This window comes from Oryctolagus cuniculus, chromosome 1 (genome assembly GCF_051225735.1).
Source record: "Oryctolagus cuniculus isolate XC-2025 breed Fujian yellow rabbit chromosome 1, ASM5122573v1, whole genome shotgun sequence".
Classification (NCBI taxonomy): Eukaryota; Metazoa; Chordata; class Mammalia; order Lagomorpha; family Leporidae; genus Oryctolagus; species Oryctolagus cuniculus.
The window spans coordinates 178,448,865-178,464,568 of NC_142867.1; the positions used below are offsets into that span (position 1 = coordinate 178,448,865).

General features: G+C 43.1%; 1 protein-coding gene and 2 pseudogenes across 3 annotated transcripts in view; 2 read left to right on the forward strand and 1 right to left on the reverse strand.

Moving 5' to 3' along the window:
• SNAPC3 (small nuclear RNA activating complex polypeptide 3) overlaps positions 1-15,704 on the forward strand; it is a 50,119-nt gene that overhangs the window by 17,332 nt on the left and 17,083 nt on the right. For all 3 annotated transcript variants that reach the window (XM_002708086.6, XM_089317341.1, XM_089317350.1), the window contains one exon: positions 14,606-14,710. In XM_002708086.6, the coding sequence (XP_002708132.4) occupies positions 14,606-14,710 (105 nt within the window). The remainder of the gene's footprint in view (positions 1-14,605; positions 14,711-15,704) is intronic.
• LOC127484784 (cytochrome b-c1 complex subunit 2, mitochondrial pseudogene) lies at positions 2,346-3,768 on the forward strand (annotated as a pseudogene).
• LOC149128773 (large ribosomal subunit protein eL37-like) lies at positions 10,572-11,351 on the reverse strand (annotated as a pseudogene).

The window sequence follows — 15,704 nt, forward strand, 5'->3', positions numbered from 1 at the left end:
CTTTAACTTCATTCCTGTTTAATAATACTGTATTGTATGTTATCTATTCATCTGTTGATGGACATTTGGGTTGTTTCTACCTTTTGGCTATTTTAAATAATGCTTTTGAGCCTATTGATGTGTAAGTATCTGTTTGAGTCCTTGTTTACAATTCTTTTGGTTATATATTATACCAAGAAGTGGAATTGCTAAGTCATATGGTAATACTATATTTTAAATACTGAGGAAATACCGAACTGTTTTCCACTGCAGCTGCACCATTCATTTTCCATTCACATCAGCAATATATGAAGCTTTTAATTTCTCCATATCCTTTTCAATATTTATTTTTTGTTATTGTTTTAAAAAATAGCCATCCTAGTGGGTGCGAATGAAGTGGTGTCCTATTGTGGTTTTTACTTGCATTTCTCCGACAGCTAACCATGGTGAGCATCTTGCCACTTAATTATTGGCTATTTTTTATTTTTAAGAAAAATGTCTATTCAAGTTCTTTGCCCATTTTTTAATTGAGCTGTTTGTCTTATTGAGATGTAAGAGTTGTCTATTCTGGATAATAGACCCTTACTGCAGATATTGGGGTTTTTTTTTTAGATTTATTTTTTATTTATTTGAAAGGCAGAGTTACAGAGAGAGAGAGAGAGACCTTCCATCCACTAGTTACTCCCCAAATGGCTGCAATGGCTGGGTCTGGGCCAGACTGAAGCCCAGAGCTTCGTCCAGGGCTCCCACATGGGAGGAGGGGCTGAAGTACTTAGGCTATCTTCTACTGCTTTCCTATGCCATAGGAAATAGATGTGAAGAGGAGCAGCCGGGACATGAACTGGTGCCCATATAGGATGCCAGCCTGCGGTCAGAGGTTTAACCTATTATGCCACTGTGCAGACTCCTCTAAGTCAGAATTTTTAAAGACTACATTGCTCAAGCAGAAATAGCCCTGCTGCTCTCCCTTTTCTACATCCTGGACATTCCTCCAACCTTTGCTTTTTTTTTTTTTTTTTTAAGAATTATTTTATTTATTTGAAAGAGTTACAGAGAGAGGTAGAGCCAGAGAGAGAGTTCCACTGGTTTACTCCTCAAATGACCACAACAGCCAGAGCTGAGCTGTTCTGCAGCCAGGAGCTTCTTCTGGGTCTCCCATGTGGGTGCAGGGGCCCAAGGACTTGGGCCATTTCTGCTGCTTTCCCAGGCCATAGCAAGAGCTGGATCAGAAGTGGAGCTTCCAGGACTCAAACTGGCGCCCATATGGGATGCTGGCATTGAAGGCGACGCTTTTACCCACAGTGCTGGCCCCAGCTGCTCCATTTCTAATCCAGCTCCCAGCTAGTATGCCTAGGAAGGCAATGAAGAATGACCTTAGTACTTGAATTCCTGCTACTCATCTGGAAGACCCAGATGGAGTGCTGGACTCCTGCCTTCAGCCTGGACCAACCCTACCCATTGTGTCAATTTGGGAACCAGTAGATGGAATCAATCAGACTGTGTGTGTGTGTGTGTGTGTGTGTGTGTGACTCTCACTCTTCCCTTCAAATAAGTAAATATATTTTATTTGAAAGATTTATTTATTTGAAAGGCAGAGAGACAAGGAGGGAGGGAGGGAGGGAGAGAGAGGGAGGGAGAGAGAGAGCGAGAGAGATCTTCCATCTGCTGGTTCACTCTCCAAAAATCCACAATGGCCGGAGCTGAGTCAGTTTGGAGCCAGGAGCTTCTTCTGGTCTCCCATGTGGATGCTAGGGCCCAAGGACTTGGGCCATTTCTGCTGCTTTCCCAGGCCATAGCAAGAGCTGGATCAGAAGTGGAACACCCAAGCCTGGAACTGGCACCCATTTGGGATGCTGGCACCACAGGTGGTGATTTCACCTGCTATGCAACAGCACTGGCCCCTAAGTAAATCTTAAAAACAAAAAAAGGATAGTTTGAGGGGCAGTCACTGTGGTGCAGCAGGATAAGTCACTGTCGGTGCTCCCACATCCCACATTGGAGTGCCTGGTTTCAGTCCTGTTTACTCCACTTTTCTGATCCAGCTTCTGCTGATGCACACGCTGGGAGGCAGTGGGTGATGGCCCATGTACCCACGTGGGAGAGCCAGATGGCTTCAACCTGGCTCAGGCATTTGAGTGTAAGCCAGTAGATAGAAGATTTTCTCTTTCTATCTTTCAAATTAATAAATCAGCATTAAAAAAAAGTTGGCTTGTTTATTAAAACAGGGCGTAGACATGAGGTCTCCAACAGTTTAGGATCCTCTCATTTGCAGTGTCTACATCTAGCTGGACTATAGAAGGTGGGTCATCTTTCAAGATAACAGGTAGAATTGAAATGGTTGGTGGTAAATTAAGTTTGACCGCTACATGGGAAAACATGGCATATATAGTGTGGAATGCCTGGGGCTGGTATGAATATTCTAATGAATTCCTTGCTCACTGTCACCATAGCACTGGAATTTTGTGTTAGGAAGTAGCTGCGGCAGGCGCCACGGCTCACTAGGCTAATCCTCCACCTAGCGGCGCCGGCACACCGGGTTCTAGTCCTGGTCAGGGCGCCGGATTCTGTCCCGGTTGCCCCTCTTCCAGGCCAGCTCTCTGCTGTGGCCCGGGAAGGCAGTGGAGGATGGTTCAAGTGCGTGGGCCCTGCACCCGCATGGGAGACCAGGAGAAGTACCTGGCTCCTGCCTTCGGATCAGCGCGGTGCACCGGCCCTGGCGGCCATTGGAGGGTGAACCAACGGCAAAAGGAAGACCTTTCTCTCTGTCTCTCTCTCTCACTGTCCACTCTGCCTGTCAAAAAAAAAAAAAAAAAAAAAAAAAGGAAGTAGCTGCCATTGAGTCTCTTAGTTAAGGATTGACACAGCTGGGGCTTTTCAACATCCATAGGCTCCAGTCATTGAAAATTTGCTTGCTATGGCTTACAGGAATGCCTCAGCCAGTTCCTTGTACTGTCCTGACTGTAGAATTGGAAAAATGATATCAGAGTAGTAACTACTATGTTTAGAACCATTATGCAAGTGCAAGAATGGATTTGATTGGATTTGGTGTGACTCATGCTCTAAGGCAAGTCCCTGGGTTTCCGTAGTGAGGGATGGGCTTGGTTTATCTGATGCTAAGGCCAAATACTGTGGGGGTGAAATTCAAGAACAGACTGGAGACAGTCTTGTCCATGCTGATGCATTTAGTGTTCTCTTTAGCATGTCGTCAGCGCTGGACCACTTGTCAAGAGGGTCAGCCATGCCACCAGCCCTCTGTACTAGTCCATTTGCAAGGGAGTTCACGAGCCGTCTGATGTTTCTACTTTTAACCCCAGTTACTGAGATTCTAGATTCACGAATTTACAGTATCTCCTTAGCAGCTGCTGCTGTAGTTATTACTGCAGCTCCCTTTAACCAGGTAAAACTAATTGCTCCAGGAAACCTGCCCGATATAGATGTTCCAGCTGCCAAGAACAAGCTGAAAGCTGAATACGTAATGTCACTGGTATCTTCTGAGGGTTTCCTGGATGAAGCTGAGTCAGGCTCTAGCTGCTGATTCTTAGGCGTCAGAGTCCACAGTCCCTGAGCAGACTGACTTGGTGGCTGATGATGCCATAAATACTGCCAAGAAGTTTGTGGGTAGAAGTCAGTGGCAGCAGATGGAAACTTGGGGCATTTGCCTTTTGTTGACGAGTTGTAATCCTGAAGCACATATTACCGGAGAGAGCTGTACATTTCCTCTCCCCAGAGCAGCAAATACATGAAAGTTAGAAGTATCTAAAATAACAGTTATCTTTTTTTCCCCACTGAGGTAAAATATTTTAAAGCATATATGCAAGGAATTATTCTTAGCTGAATTAAAGTCAACAAAAATTTCCAGTTAAATGTTTTTCTTGCATTTTTCCTAGCTAATCAACAGTATTTGTTATATGCTGAGACGTTTGTTTTAAATGAAATGCATGAGATAGGAATATAACTGTATAAAAGTATCAGTAATTATTAAAATTAATACTAACTAGTTCTTTAAAAATTCCAGATTCTTACATTGTTTCAATATAAAAGCATGTTGGATATCTGTCATTTTAGATAACAACAGTTAACTGTTCTGGTTTGTTTGCCTTTTTTACAATAAAATTATTTCTGAGAAACCTTAAAAAAGGTTTTTCTGTGGTGCAAAAATATTTAACATCCATGTATAGTTTTTCATAATAGGGCTTTTCCATTAACTTTTTTTTTTAAAGATTTATTTATTTTATTTGAAAGAGTTACACAGAGAGAGGAGAGGCAGAGGTGGGGAGGGGGAGAGGGAGGGAGTGAGGAAGGGAGGAAGAAAGAGAGGTCTTCCATCTGAATGGTTCACTCCCCAATTGGCTGCAGCCGATCAAGAGCCGGAAGCTTCTTCTGGGTCTTCTCATGTGGGTGCAGGGGCCCAAGGATTTGGGCCATCCTCCACTGCTTTCTCAGGCCATAGCAGAGAGCTGGATCAGAAGTGGAGCAGTCAGGACTAAAACTGGCGCCCATATGGGATGCCAGCGCTTCAGGCCAGGGCGTTTACCCGCTGCGCCACAGCGCTGGCTCCTACATGAACTTTAATACTAATTTTTACTTGTTCATTTGAGAGAGAAAGATGTATAAACAGAGCTGTCACGTGCTGGTTAACTCCCCAAATGCCTGCAATGGCCAATACTGGGCCAAGCCAAAGTCAGGACCCAAAAACTCAATCCAGATCTCCCACGAGGGTGGCAGGAACCCAATCACTTGAGCCATCACTGCTGCTTCTCAGTGTTTGCATTATCAAGAAACTAGAATCAGGAGCTGGAGACGGGTATCAAACCCAGGTACTGTTGTTTGAAATACGTGTGTCTTGACAGAGGCATCTTAACTGGCAGTTTATATGCCCACCCCTCCATGAATTTTTTTGGAGTACCCTTGTATGTCTGATGTAAGACTTCCGCTTCATCCTTTCACATGTAGATATTTTTCTTAGCATCACTTGTTGAAAAGACTATCCTTTCCCTATTGAATGATCTTGGCACCTTTGCCAAAAGTTGATTGACTATACAATTTCTTCTGTTCCGTTCCATAACAGCCCTGTTTTAATTACAGTAGGTTTAGATTTGTAGTAACTTCTGAAATCAGAAAAAGTGAATTCCCCAACTTCATTTTTCAAGATTTTTTTTTTTGACTATGCAGAGTCTCTTGAAATTTCATATGAATTTTAGCATGGTGGTTTTTCTATTTTTGTAAAAAAAAAAAAAAGACTATTGGAATTTTGATAGGATTGCATTGATTCTGGAGACCACTTTGGGGAGTATTGACATCTTAAGAATATTAAATCTTTCAGTCATGAGCAAGAGACATATATTTTCATTTATTTAGATTTTCTTTCATTTCTTTCACCAATATACATCTATTTTTAAGATGTATATTTAAGATTAAAGAGAGATCTTCATCCACTGAGTCTCTATCCCAACAGCTAGGGCTGGCCTAGGCTGAAACCAGGAACCTGGAACTCCATTTCATTTTTGTGTATTAATTTTGTATCCTTCAACTTTACTACACTTATTGATTAGCTCTAACCTTTTTTGTGTGTGCATGGACTCTTTAGGATTTTGTACTTACTAGATCATGTCATATGCAAGTAGAGATAATTTTATTTCTTCCTTTCCAATTTGCCCTCTCTTCTTCCTTCTTCCTTTCTTACCACTCTGGCTAGAATTTCCAGTACTGTTTTTTTTTTTTTTTTTTTTTTTTTTTTTTTTTTAAACTTTTATTTAATGCATATAAATTTCCAAAGTATGACTTATGGATTACAATGGCTTTCCCCCCATACCGTCCCTCCCACCCACAACCCTCCCCTTTCCCACTCCCTCTCCCCTTCCATTCACATCAAGATTCATTTTCGATTATCTTAATATACAGAAGATCAGCTTAGTATACATTAAGTATGGATTTCAACAATTTGCTCCCACACAGAAACATAAAGTGAAAAATAATAGATGATTTTTTAAAATGATGATGAAATCAGAGCAGACCTATTGTCATGTTTAATCCCAGTGAGAGTCAAGTTGGGAATTGATAATTTCTTTTTTTTTTTTTTCTTTTTTTTTTTTTTTTTTACAGAGGATCAGTTTAGTATGCATTAAGTAAGGATTTCAACAGTTTGCACCCCCATAGAAACACAAAGTGAAATATATTGTTTGAGTACTCGTTATAGCATTAAATCTCAATGTACAGCACATTAAGGATAGGGATCCTACATGAGGAGTAAGTGCACAGTGACTCCTGTTGTTGACTTTACCAATTGACACTCCTGTCTATGGCATCAGTAATCTCCCTATGCTCCAGTCATGAGTTTCCAAGGCTATGGAAGCCCTCTGAGTTCTCCGACTCTTATCTTGTTTAGACAAGCTCATAGTCAAAGTGGAGGTTCTCTCCTCCCTTCAGAGAAAGGTACCTCCTTCTTTGATGGCCTGTTCTTTCCACTGGGATCTCACTCGCAGAGATCTTTTGCCAGAGTGTCTTGGCTTTCCATGCCTGAAATACTCTCATGAGAATTTCCAGTACTGTTGATATGTTGCTGTTGATCGATCACATCCTGCTCCTGATACTAACACACGGGGCGGGGGGGAGTTTCAGGCTTTGACCAGTTAATATGATGTTAGTTGTCGCTTTCTTTCATACATGGCCATTATCATACTGAGGAAGTTCCTTTCTGTTGTTGAGTTTTTTTAGGTGTTTTTTTGTTTGTTTGTTTGTTTGTTTGTTTGTTTTTTTTAGGAAAGGGTGTAAGATTTTATCAAATGTTTTTCTGCAGCAGTTGAGATGATGATATGGTTGTTTTTCCAAGTATTCTGTCAGTGTGGTGTATTCAAATGATTGGTTTGCTAATGTGAAATTGCCCTTGCTTTCCAAGGATAGACCTCATTTGGTTGTAGTGTATACTGCTGAATTTGGCTTGCTAGTATTCTGTGGGATTATTGCATTGATTTTCCTATGGGACATTGGCCTATAGTTTTAATAGTGACCCTCCCCCCCTTTTTTAAAAGAATTACTTATTTATTTGAAAGGCAGAATTGCAGAGAGACAGAGGCAGAGAGAGAGAGAGAGGTCTTCCATCCTCTGGATCAGTCCCCAAATGGCCACAACTGCTGAAGCTGGGCCAATCTGGAGCCAGGAGCCTGGAGCTTCTTCGGGGTCTACCACAAGGGTGCAGGGCCCAAGCATCTGGGCCATCTTCTGCTTTCCCAGGCCATAACAGAGAGCTGGATCGGAAGTGGAGCAGCCAGGATTCTATCTGGCTCCATATAGGATGCTGGCACTGCAGGCGGCAGCTTTACCTGTTATGCCACACACACACACACACACACACACACACACCCAGCCTCCCTGCTTTTTAAAGATATATTTATTTATTTGAAAGAGTTACAGAGGGAGAGGGAGAGACATAGAGAAAGAGATAGTTCATTCGCTGGTTCACTCCCCAAATGATCGCAATAGTTGGGACTCAGCTAAGCTGAAGTCAGGAGGCTGAAACTCCATCCACATTTCCCACATGGGTGGCAGAGCCCAAGTACTTGGCCATCTTCTGCTGCCTTCCTTGGTGCATTAGCAGGGAGCTGAGTAAAAAGTGGAGCAAGGGGTGGTGTTGTGGCATATTGGGTAAAGCTGCCACCTCCAGTGCTGGCTTCTCATGTGGGTATTGATTTGGGGTCCAGATGCTCCACTTTTGATCCAGTTCCCTGCTGATGGACTAAGAAAACAATAGAAGATGGCCTAAGTGCTTGGGCCCCTCTATCTATGTAGGAGACCTGGGTAAAGCACCTGGTGCCTGGCTTCAGCCTGGCCCAACCCTGGCTGTTGCAGCCATTTAGGGAGTGAACCAATGGATGGAAGATCTCTCTGCCTCTCCTTCTCTCTAATTCTTTCAAATAAGTAAATACATTTTTTTAAAAAAGGATTTATTTATTTAAAAGGCAGAGTTGCACAGAGAGATCTTCCATTTGCTCGTTCACTCCCCAGATGGCTGCAACAGCCAGAGCTGGGCCAATCAGGATCCAGGAGCTTCATCCGGCTCTCCCATGATGGTGGTGGGGAGTGGTGAGCAAGTACTTGGGCCATCTTCTGCTTTCCCAGGAGCATTAGCAGGCAGCTGGATTGGAAGTGGAGCAGCTGTGACTAGAACTGGTCCCAAATTGGATGCCAGTGCCACAGGTGGTGGCTTTATCCACTATGCCACAGCGCTAGCCCCTACTGTTTGTTTGGTTATGTTTTGTTTTTGTTTTTGTTTTTGTTTTATAGATTTTATTCATTTATTTGGGAAGTAGAGTTACAGAGAGAGGGGGAAACAGAGAGAAGAAAGGTCTTCCATACACTGGTTCACTCCCCAAATGGCCACAACTGAACTGATCTGAAGCCAGGAGCCAGGAGCTTCTTCTGGCACCAGAGGAGGAGGTGGCTTAGCCTACTACATCACAAGGCGGGTCACTGCTGTTGTGCTTTAATTTTCATTTGCTTCAGAGTACTTTGTAGTCCCCTTGTGTTTTTTCTTTTGATCTATTGGTTTTAAGAGTGTGCTGTTTGAGGCAGGTATTTGGCACAGCAGTTAAGATACCTGTTGTGGACACCCAATCCCACCTGGGAGTGCCTGGCCTAGAGTCCCAGCTTTGCTTCCAATTCCAGCATCCTGCTGCCTGTCACCCATGTGGGAGACCTGGATTGAGTTCCTGGCTGCTACCTTCAGGATGGCAGAGATTGGTAAATCGGGTTTAAAAACATGGCCCATTTATATGCTATCTATGAGACTCACTTTAGATATAAAAACACAAACAGGTTGTAAGTAAAAAGAAAAAGATACTCCATGCAAATAATAGCCAAAAGACATCTGCTGACTGTATTATTATCTATAAAATAGACTTTAAGCCAAAAAAGTTTCTCAGAGACTTTGGAAGGTAGAGAGGAGAGATTAGTCAGTAAGTACAAAGCTACAGTTTGATAGGAGGAGTAAGTTCTGATGTTTATTGCACAGTAGAGTGACCAGAGTTAAAAGTAATGCTACATACTTTTTGGAATAGCTAGAAGAGGGGATTATGAGTGCTTTTATTATAAGAAATGATGAATATTTGAGGTGATGGGTATGCTAATTACACTGATTATTGCATAAATGCAAACCTGCACTGAAATACCATATTGTACCCCATACATATGTACAGTATGTGTCAATGATATTTTTTACATTTTTACTAATGCAAAGAGAATAGATTGCATGAGTTTCATAGATACAATTTAAAAAAAAAAAGATTTTATTTATTTGAGAGGTAGAGTTAGAGATAGAAAGGTCTTCCATCCACTGGTTCACTCACCAAATGGCCACAATGGCCAGAACTGGGCCAATCAGAATCCAAGAGCCAGAAGATTCTTCCGGGCCTCCCACAAGTGCTTGGGCCACCTTCTGTTGCTTTCCCTGGCCATAGCAGAATACTGGATCAGAAGTGGAGCAGGCGGGACTTGAACTGGCACCCATATGGGATGCTGGCACTGCAAGTGGTGGCTTTTTACCTGCTACTCCACAGCACCAGCCCCCAAATGTATTTTCTTCTTCTTCTTCTTCTTCTTTTTTTTTTAAGATTGATTTATTTATTTGAAAGAGTACAGAGAGAGGTAGAGACAGAGAGAGGACTTCCATCTGCTGGTTCACTCCCCAGATGGCCACAGCGGCTGGAGCTGCGCCAATCTGAAGCCAGGAGCTTCTTCCGGGTCTCCCATGTGGGTGCAGGGGCCCAAGGACTTGGGCCATCTTCTACTGCTTTCCCAGGCCATAGCAGGGAGCTGGATCGGAAGAGGAGCAGCCGAGACTAGAACCGGCGCCCATATGGGATGCCGGCACTTTAGGCCAGGGCTTTAACCCACTGTGCCACGAAGCCGGTCCCCAAAATGTATTTTTTCTAATCACAGTTGAGTGATGCCAGGAATCGGTAACAAGGGAAATTGGAAAGTTCACAAATACATGAAAATTAACACACTTTTAAAAAGTTTTTGTTTTATTTCAAAGGCAGAAAGAGACAGATCTCCTATGTACTGATCTAGTCCCTAAATCCCCACAACAGCCAGGGCTGGGTCAGGCCAAAACTTTCGAGCCAGGAACTTCATCTGGGTCTGCCACATGAGTGGCCAGGGCCCAAGCACTTGGGCCATCACCTTTCCTGGTGCATTAGAAGGAAGCTGAATTGGTAGTGAAGCTGCTGGTATTCAAACCAATACTCCAATATGGGGTGCAGTGTCATAAGTAGTGCTTTAACCTGCTTGCCACAATACCTGCCCCTTCGGCGTGAATTTTTATTCTCTTAAATATTCTGTAACTATTCTAAGCATTTTCTTAGTGTTTACCCTGGGAATTACCATTAAATTTTAAAACTTAAGCTAGCATTAATAACACCAAATTTGTTTCAGTAGTCTATTACTGTGCTATACATCTCCATTCCTCCCCCTTATAATGTCACTGGCACACAGGTTGCCTTTTTTTGTGTTATGTATCCATTAGCATAAATTTAGAAATAATTTTTACCCAACTGTTTTGAAATAATATAGGAAAAATAGAGGAATTACAATTGAAAAATGCAGTATACTTGCGTTTATAATTAACCAGCACTGCTAGCATTCCCAGTGTTCTTCATTACTTTTTATGGCTTCAAGTTACTGTCTCGTATCTTTTTTTTTTTAATGTATTTTAAAATCAGAACATTTATTGCATGACCAATTGTTGAAATTCTCAAAATGAACTGGATGCTGCACCAGCTACGCTCTCGGAGGTTGCTCCTTCATGAAATCCATGCCTGAACCTGGGGTATACAGTTTTTAGATGCCTCATCCAACCAGTCCCAGTGTCATTTCGTGTTTTAGCTCGGCATTCCAGTTACGCTTTGTCTTGCACTTGGCCAAGTAGCCACATTATAGCCACAGGTCTCAACTTCTGAAGGTGTTAGGCCTTAGATCTGTGGTGGTGGCATAACAGGTGTGTCTTGTGATGCTTTTCACTTTCCAACCCATGAGGTTCCCTTGGTCATCTGTCTTTTTTTTTTTTTTTTGACAGGCAGAGTGGACAGTGAGAGAGAGACAGAGAGAAAGGTCTTCCTTTGCTGTTGGTTCACCCTCCAATGGCCGCCGCGGCCGGCGCATCGCGCTGATCCGATGGCAGGAGCCAGGAGCCAGGTGCTTTTCCTGGTCTCCCATGGGGTGCAGGGCCCAAGCACCTGGGCCATCCTCCACTGCACTCCCGGGCCACAGCAGAGGGCTGGCCTGGAAGAGAGGCAACCGGGACAGAATCCGGTGCCCCAACCGGGACTAAAACCCGGTGTGCGGGCGCCGCTAGGCGGAGGATTAGCCTAGTGAGCCGCGGCGCCGGCCAGGTCATCTGTCTTCTAAGGGCGAGACCAAAAGGACTGGAGGAGAAGGCACTTGTACTGTCTGATGCTCAGAAGCCTCTGCCCAGTGTGTTGTCTTCATTTCAGTATGAAGAACTCTCTGTAGAGTTTCTTCTAGGGCAGGTCTGCTGGCATGCGCTCCCTCAGCTTTTGTTGATCTGAGAAGACCTTAATTTTCTCTTCATTCCTAAAGAATAGTTTTGTTTGATAGCCTTTTTTCTGTGATGGCTTTAAGTGCATCATCCTACTTGTTTCTTGTGGTTTCTGATGAGAAATTTGCTGTTAATCATATTGAGAAACCTGATTTCCTGTAGTTATTTGTGTTTGCTGTAATTCTTAGAGGATGATTTAGCTTCCCTTTTTGTTTAGTGGGCATTTTTTTTTTTTTTTTGACAGTTAGATAGTGAGAGACAGAGAGAAAGGTCTTCCTTCCATTGGTTCACCCCCAAAATGGCTGCTACGGCCAGCGCTGTGCCAATCCGAAGCCAGGAGCCAGGTGCTTCCTCCTGGTCTCCCGTGCAGGTGCAGGACCCAAACACTTGGGCCATCTTCCACTGCCTTCCTGGGCCACAGCAGAGAGCTGGACTGGAAGAGGAACAACCGGGACTAGAACCCGGTGCCCATATGGGATGCCGGTGCTGGCTCCCCCCACCCCACCCCAGCATTCTTGATTAGAATAATTAATTAAAATCTTTGGCCAGTAATTTCAGTGTCTGGGCTTTCTCGGGATTGGTTCCTCTGATTTTCCTGTTAATGTGTTTTCTAAGTTTTTGTTGAGAACTGGATATGTGAAAATGGTTTTTCTTCTTGAGGCTGCAGCTGCCTGTGCCTCTTCCAAACTGTTTTTGCAAAATGTGTACTACTTGTGTGTGGTCACTAACATTTCTGTTGTATTACTTCTGTGGTCAGTAAGTGACCTGACAACGAATTCCTTAAATGTTTGGCTCCAAAAAGAAAAAAAGGGTCCTATCTCTAAGTTTTCCAGTCGATGGTGCTGGGGAAATCTGCTGCCACCAAGGGAGCCCAAACCAAGGCAGGCATCCAAATCAAGGGACCACCCGTATATAACCATCAGTTTTGGGGAGATAGGTTCCTCACTGCCTGTCCGGGTACCAGCCAACTGTTCCAACAGCTCAGGCTGCTGTTTCCACATCTGCTTTGGGACTGAGGAATGCAGTAGCTTCTGTCATCATCAAGTACTCTTGCTGTTACAAGTCTCTGACTAGGTTCCAGAATCCTGAAACAGTTGATTACAGTTTCTCTGGCTTAATGCCTGCTTCAGCAAATGAACAACTTCTAAAGCTTCAGCTTCCTACTCTGCCATTTTGTGTGACATCATTCCCACTTTTTTTTTTTTTTTTCAAGATTTATTTATTTGAAAGGTAGAGTTACAGAGAAGCAGAGAGAGAGAGAGAGAGGGAGGGAGGGAGGGAGGTCGGTCTTCTATCTGGTGGTCTACCACTCAGATGGCTGCAACAGCCGGAGCTGGGTCCATCTGAAGCCAGGACCCAGGAACTTCCTCCAGGTCTCCCACCTGGGTGCAGGGGCCCAAGCATTTGGGCCATCTTCTCCTGTTTTCCCAGGTCATAGCAGAGAGCTGGATCAGAAGAGGAGCAGCCAGGACTCAAACTGGCACCCATATGGGATGCCGACATTGCAGGTGGTGGTTTTACTTTATAGCACTGCCCCCCCACACTTATTTTTTTTATTTTTTAAGATTTATTTATTTATTTGAAAGATAGCGTTACAGAGACACAGTGGCAGAGTGGGGTGGGGGGGGGGTGGTCTTCAATCTGCTGGCTCACTCCTCAGATGCTGCAATGGTCAGAGCTGCGCTGATCCAGAGCCAGGAGCCAGGAGCTTCTTCTGGGTCTCCCACGTGGGTGCAGGGGCCCAAGGGCTTGGGCCATCTTCTACTGCTTTCCCAGGCCATAGCAGAGAGCTGGATCAGAGGTGTTGCAGCCGAGACTTAAACCAGCACCCATATGGGATGCTGGCACTGCAGGTGGTGGGTTTACCACAGCGTAGGCCCTGCCCCCACTTATTTTTAAAACATCTTGTGGGCCTGGCACAACAGGTTAAGTCATGGACTACAGTGCTGGCATCCAATATGGGTGCTAGTTTGAGTCTTGGCTGTTACACTTCCAGTCCAGCCCTCTGCTGATGTGCCTGGGAAAACAGCAGAAGATCACCAAGTCCCTGGGCCCCTGCACCCTCAAGGGAGGCCTGGAAGAAGTTCCTGGCATCAGCCTGGCACAGCCTTAGCCATTGCCACCATTTGAGGGGTAAACCAACAAATGGAAGATCTCTCTCTGTCTCTCCTTTCTCTCTGTAACTCTCCCTTTCAAATAAATAAATAAATCTTTAAAACATCTTGCATCTTCTTAACCAGTCCACATTGGTGGTCCCTATGTTTTAGTTACGAAGCTCATATAAAAATATGATAGATTAGGGGCTGGCACTGTGGCGCAGAGGGTTGAGGCCACAGCCTGCAGTGCCGGCATCCCATATGGGTGCCAGTCTGAGTCCTGGCTGCTCCACTTCCGATCCAGCTCTCTGCTGTGGCCTGGGAAAGCAGTAGAAGATGGCCCAGGTCCTTGGGCACTTGCACCCTCATGGGAGACCCGGGAGAGGCTACTGGCTCCTGGCAGACCTCTTTCTCTCTACCTCTACCTCTACCTCTCTACCTCTCTCCGTAAATCTGTCTTTCAAATAAATAAAATAAATCCTTTAAAAAAATACGATAAAGATGTGATGCTATTGTAAACAACAAGACTTTCAGTGCCAGACATATCTATATTTGCACACTAATTCTCTAGCCTGACTTTGGGTACATCCCTGAGTTTCTGAGCTTCATCTGTAAGACTGCTTTTTTAGAAATTAGATAAAGTATGTGAAAAATTGTAGTGACTGGAAATGCCAATGTTCTTCCAACATTAGCTAGTGTTTTTCTTTTAACATTGATTTCTAAGCACTTACTGCTAAACATCTTAATAGCTGCGTTATGTGCACATTCTTGGCAACAATTCTCTAAAAGACTCATGAGTATTTTCCATTTTTTTAATGGAAGCTGAAGCTCAGAGAAGTTCTTAACAATTTTCCTACAGTAGAATTAGGTGTTAAACCAAGGGCCTGACTGACCCGAGCCCTTGCTGATAACCATTTTCTACACTGCCTCTTACCTGAGTTATACTATTTGATTTCAGAGTCTCTTTTTCTTTCCTCAGGAGTCACATGCAATTGGAAAAAAGCCTGAAAATCCAGCAAATATGATTGAAGAAGGAGAACTTATCCTATCTGTGAATATCTTGTACCCTGTTATATTTCATAAGGTTCGTAGCAAAACTTTCTAGATTTCATGGATAATATGAGTAACTTTTGATTATGGATTTAATTATTTGAGGTCTTGTATTCCTTAGGATCTAAAACAAATGCAAGCGTATGATGTCTGACAGCTTATTTTTAGAGCTGACAGTGTGTGTTCTTATGTTTTTTGTCTTGATAAGAAATAGTGGAAATAAGGTCAAATTTCAAACCATCTCTTGGTCAGTAGGTTTACAGTTGTATTGGAATATAGACCTGATTTCTGCCCTAGAAGCAACTAAAAGTATATAAATCTATAGTGATTCTAATCCTACAATTTCTTGTGGATTTTTTGGAGAATAGGTAGGTGGTATAAGAATGTGGTGAATTGTTCACCAATTCATAATACTTAGGAAGTTACCAATCTAACTAAAGGCAGCTCTTCTTTGATGAAAATGCATAAAATTAAGAAGTGAGGAATATCCAGTAATTTCTAATAAACAGAAGTATATCCTAGCCTAGAGTTTATATATATCCTTGATTCTCTGAATAATAAAAAGGAATATATCCTAGCCCAGAGTATACATATATTCTTGATTCTCTGAGTAGGTGTGTATTAAACACTGATGAGATTTAGTTGAAATGTTAGTATATATAAATTGCACTTATGAATAAATAGGCTCTTATGAAGCTTCTGGGATGTACTTAGTACTAATTACCTCGTTTAAGAAAGCCAAAAAGGGAACCTTTGTTTATAACCTGAACATAGGTTTTAGATTGCTTGACTTGAATGAAGTAACTTCCAGGAAATTTTAAGACATTGGTGCTATAAGAAACTACATTCCAAAGCTATTGTCAGGTTGGTAGCGTCATGATTATAAACTTAAGCTTAAAATAAAAAGGTTCTGTTGACAATTATCCCAGTTGTACCCATGGAGTTTTAATTTATGGAAGTGAGTGAGTAATGACAAAGAGGCCAATGCCATTGAAAGATTTTTATTCCTTACATTTGGTAAGAGGAGG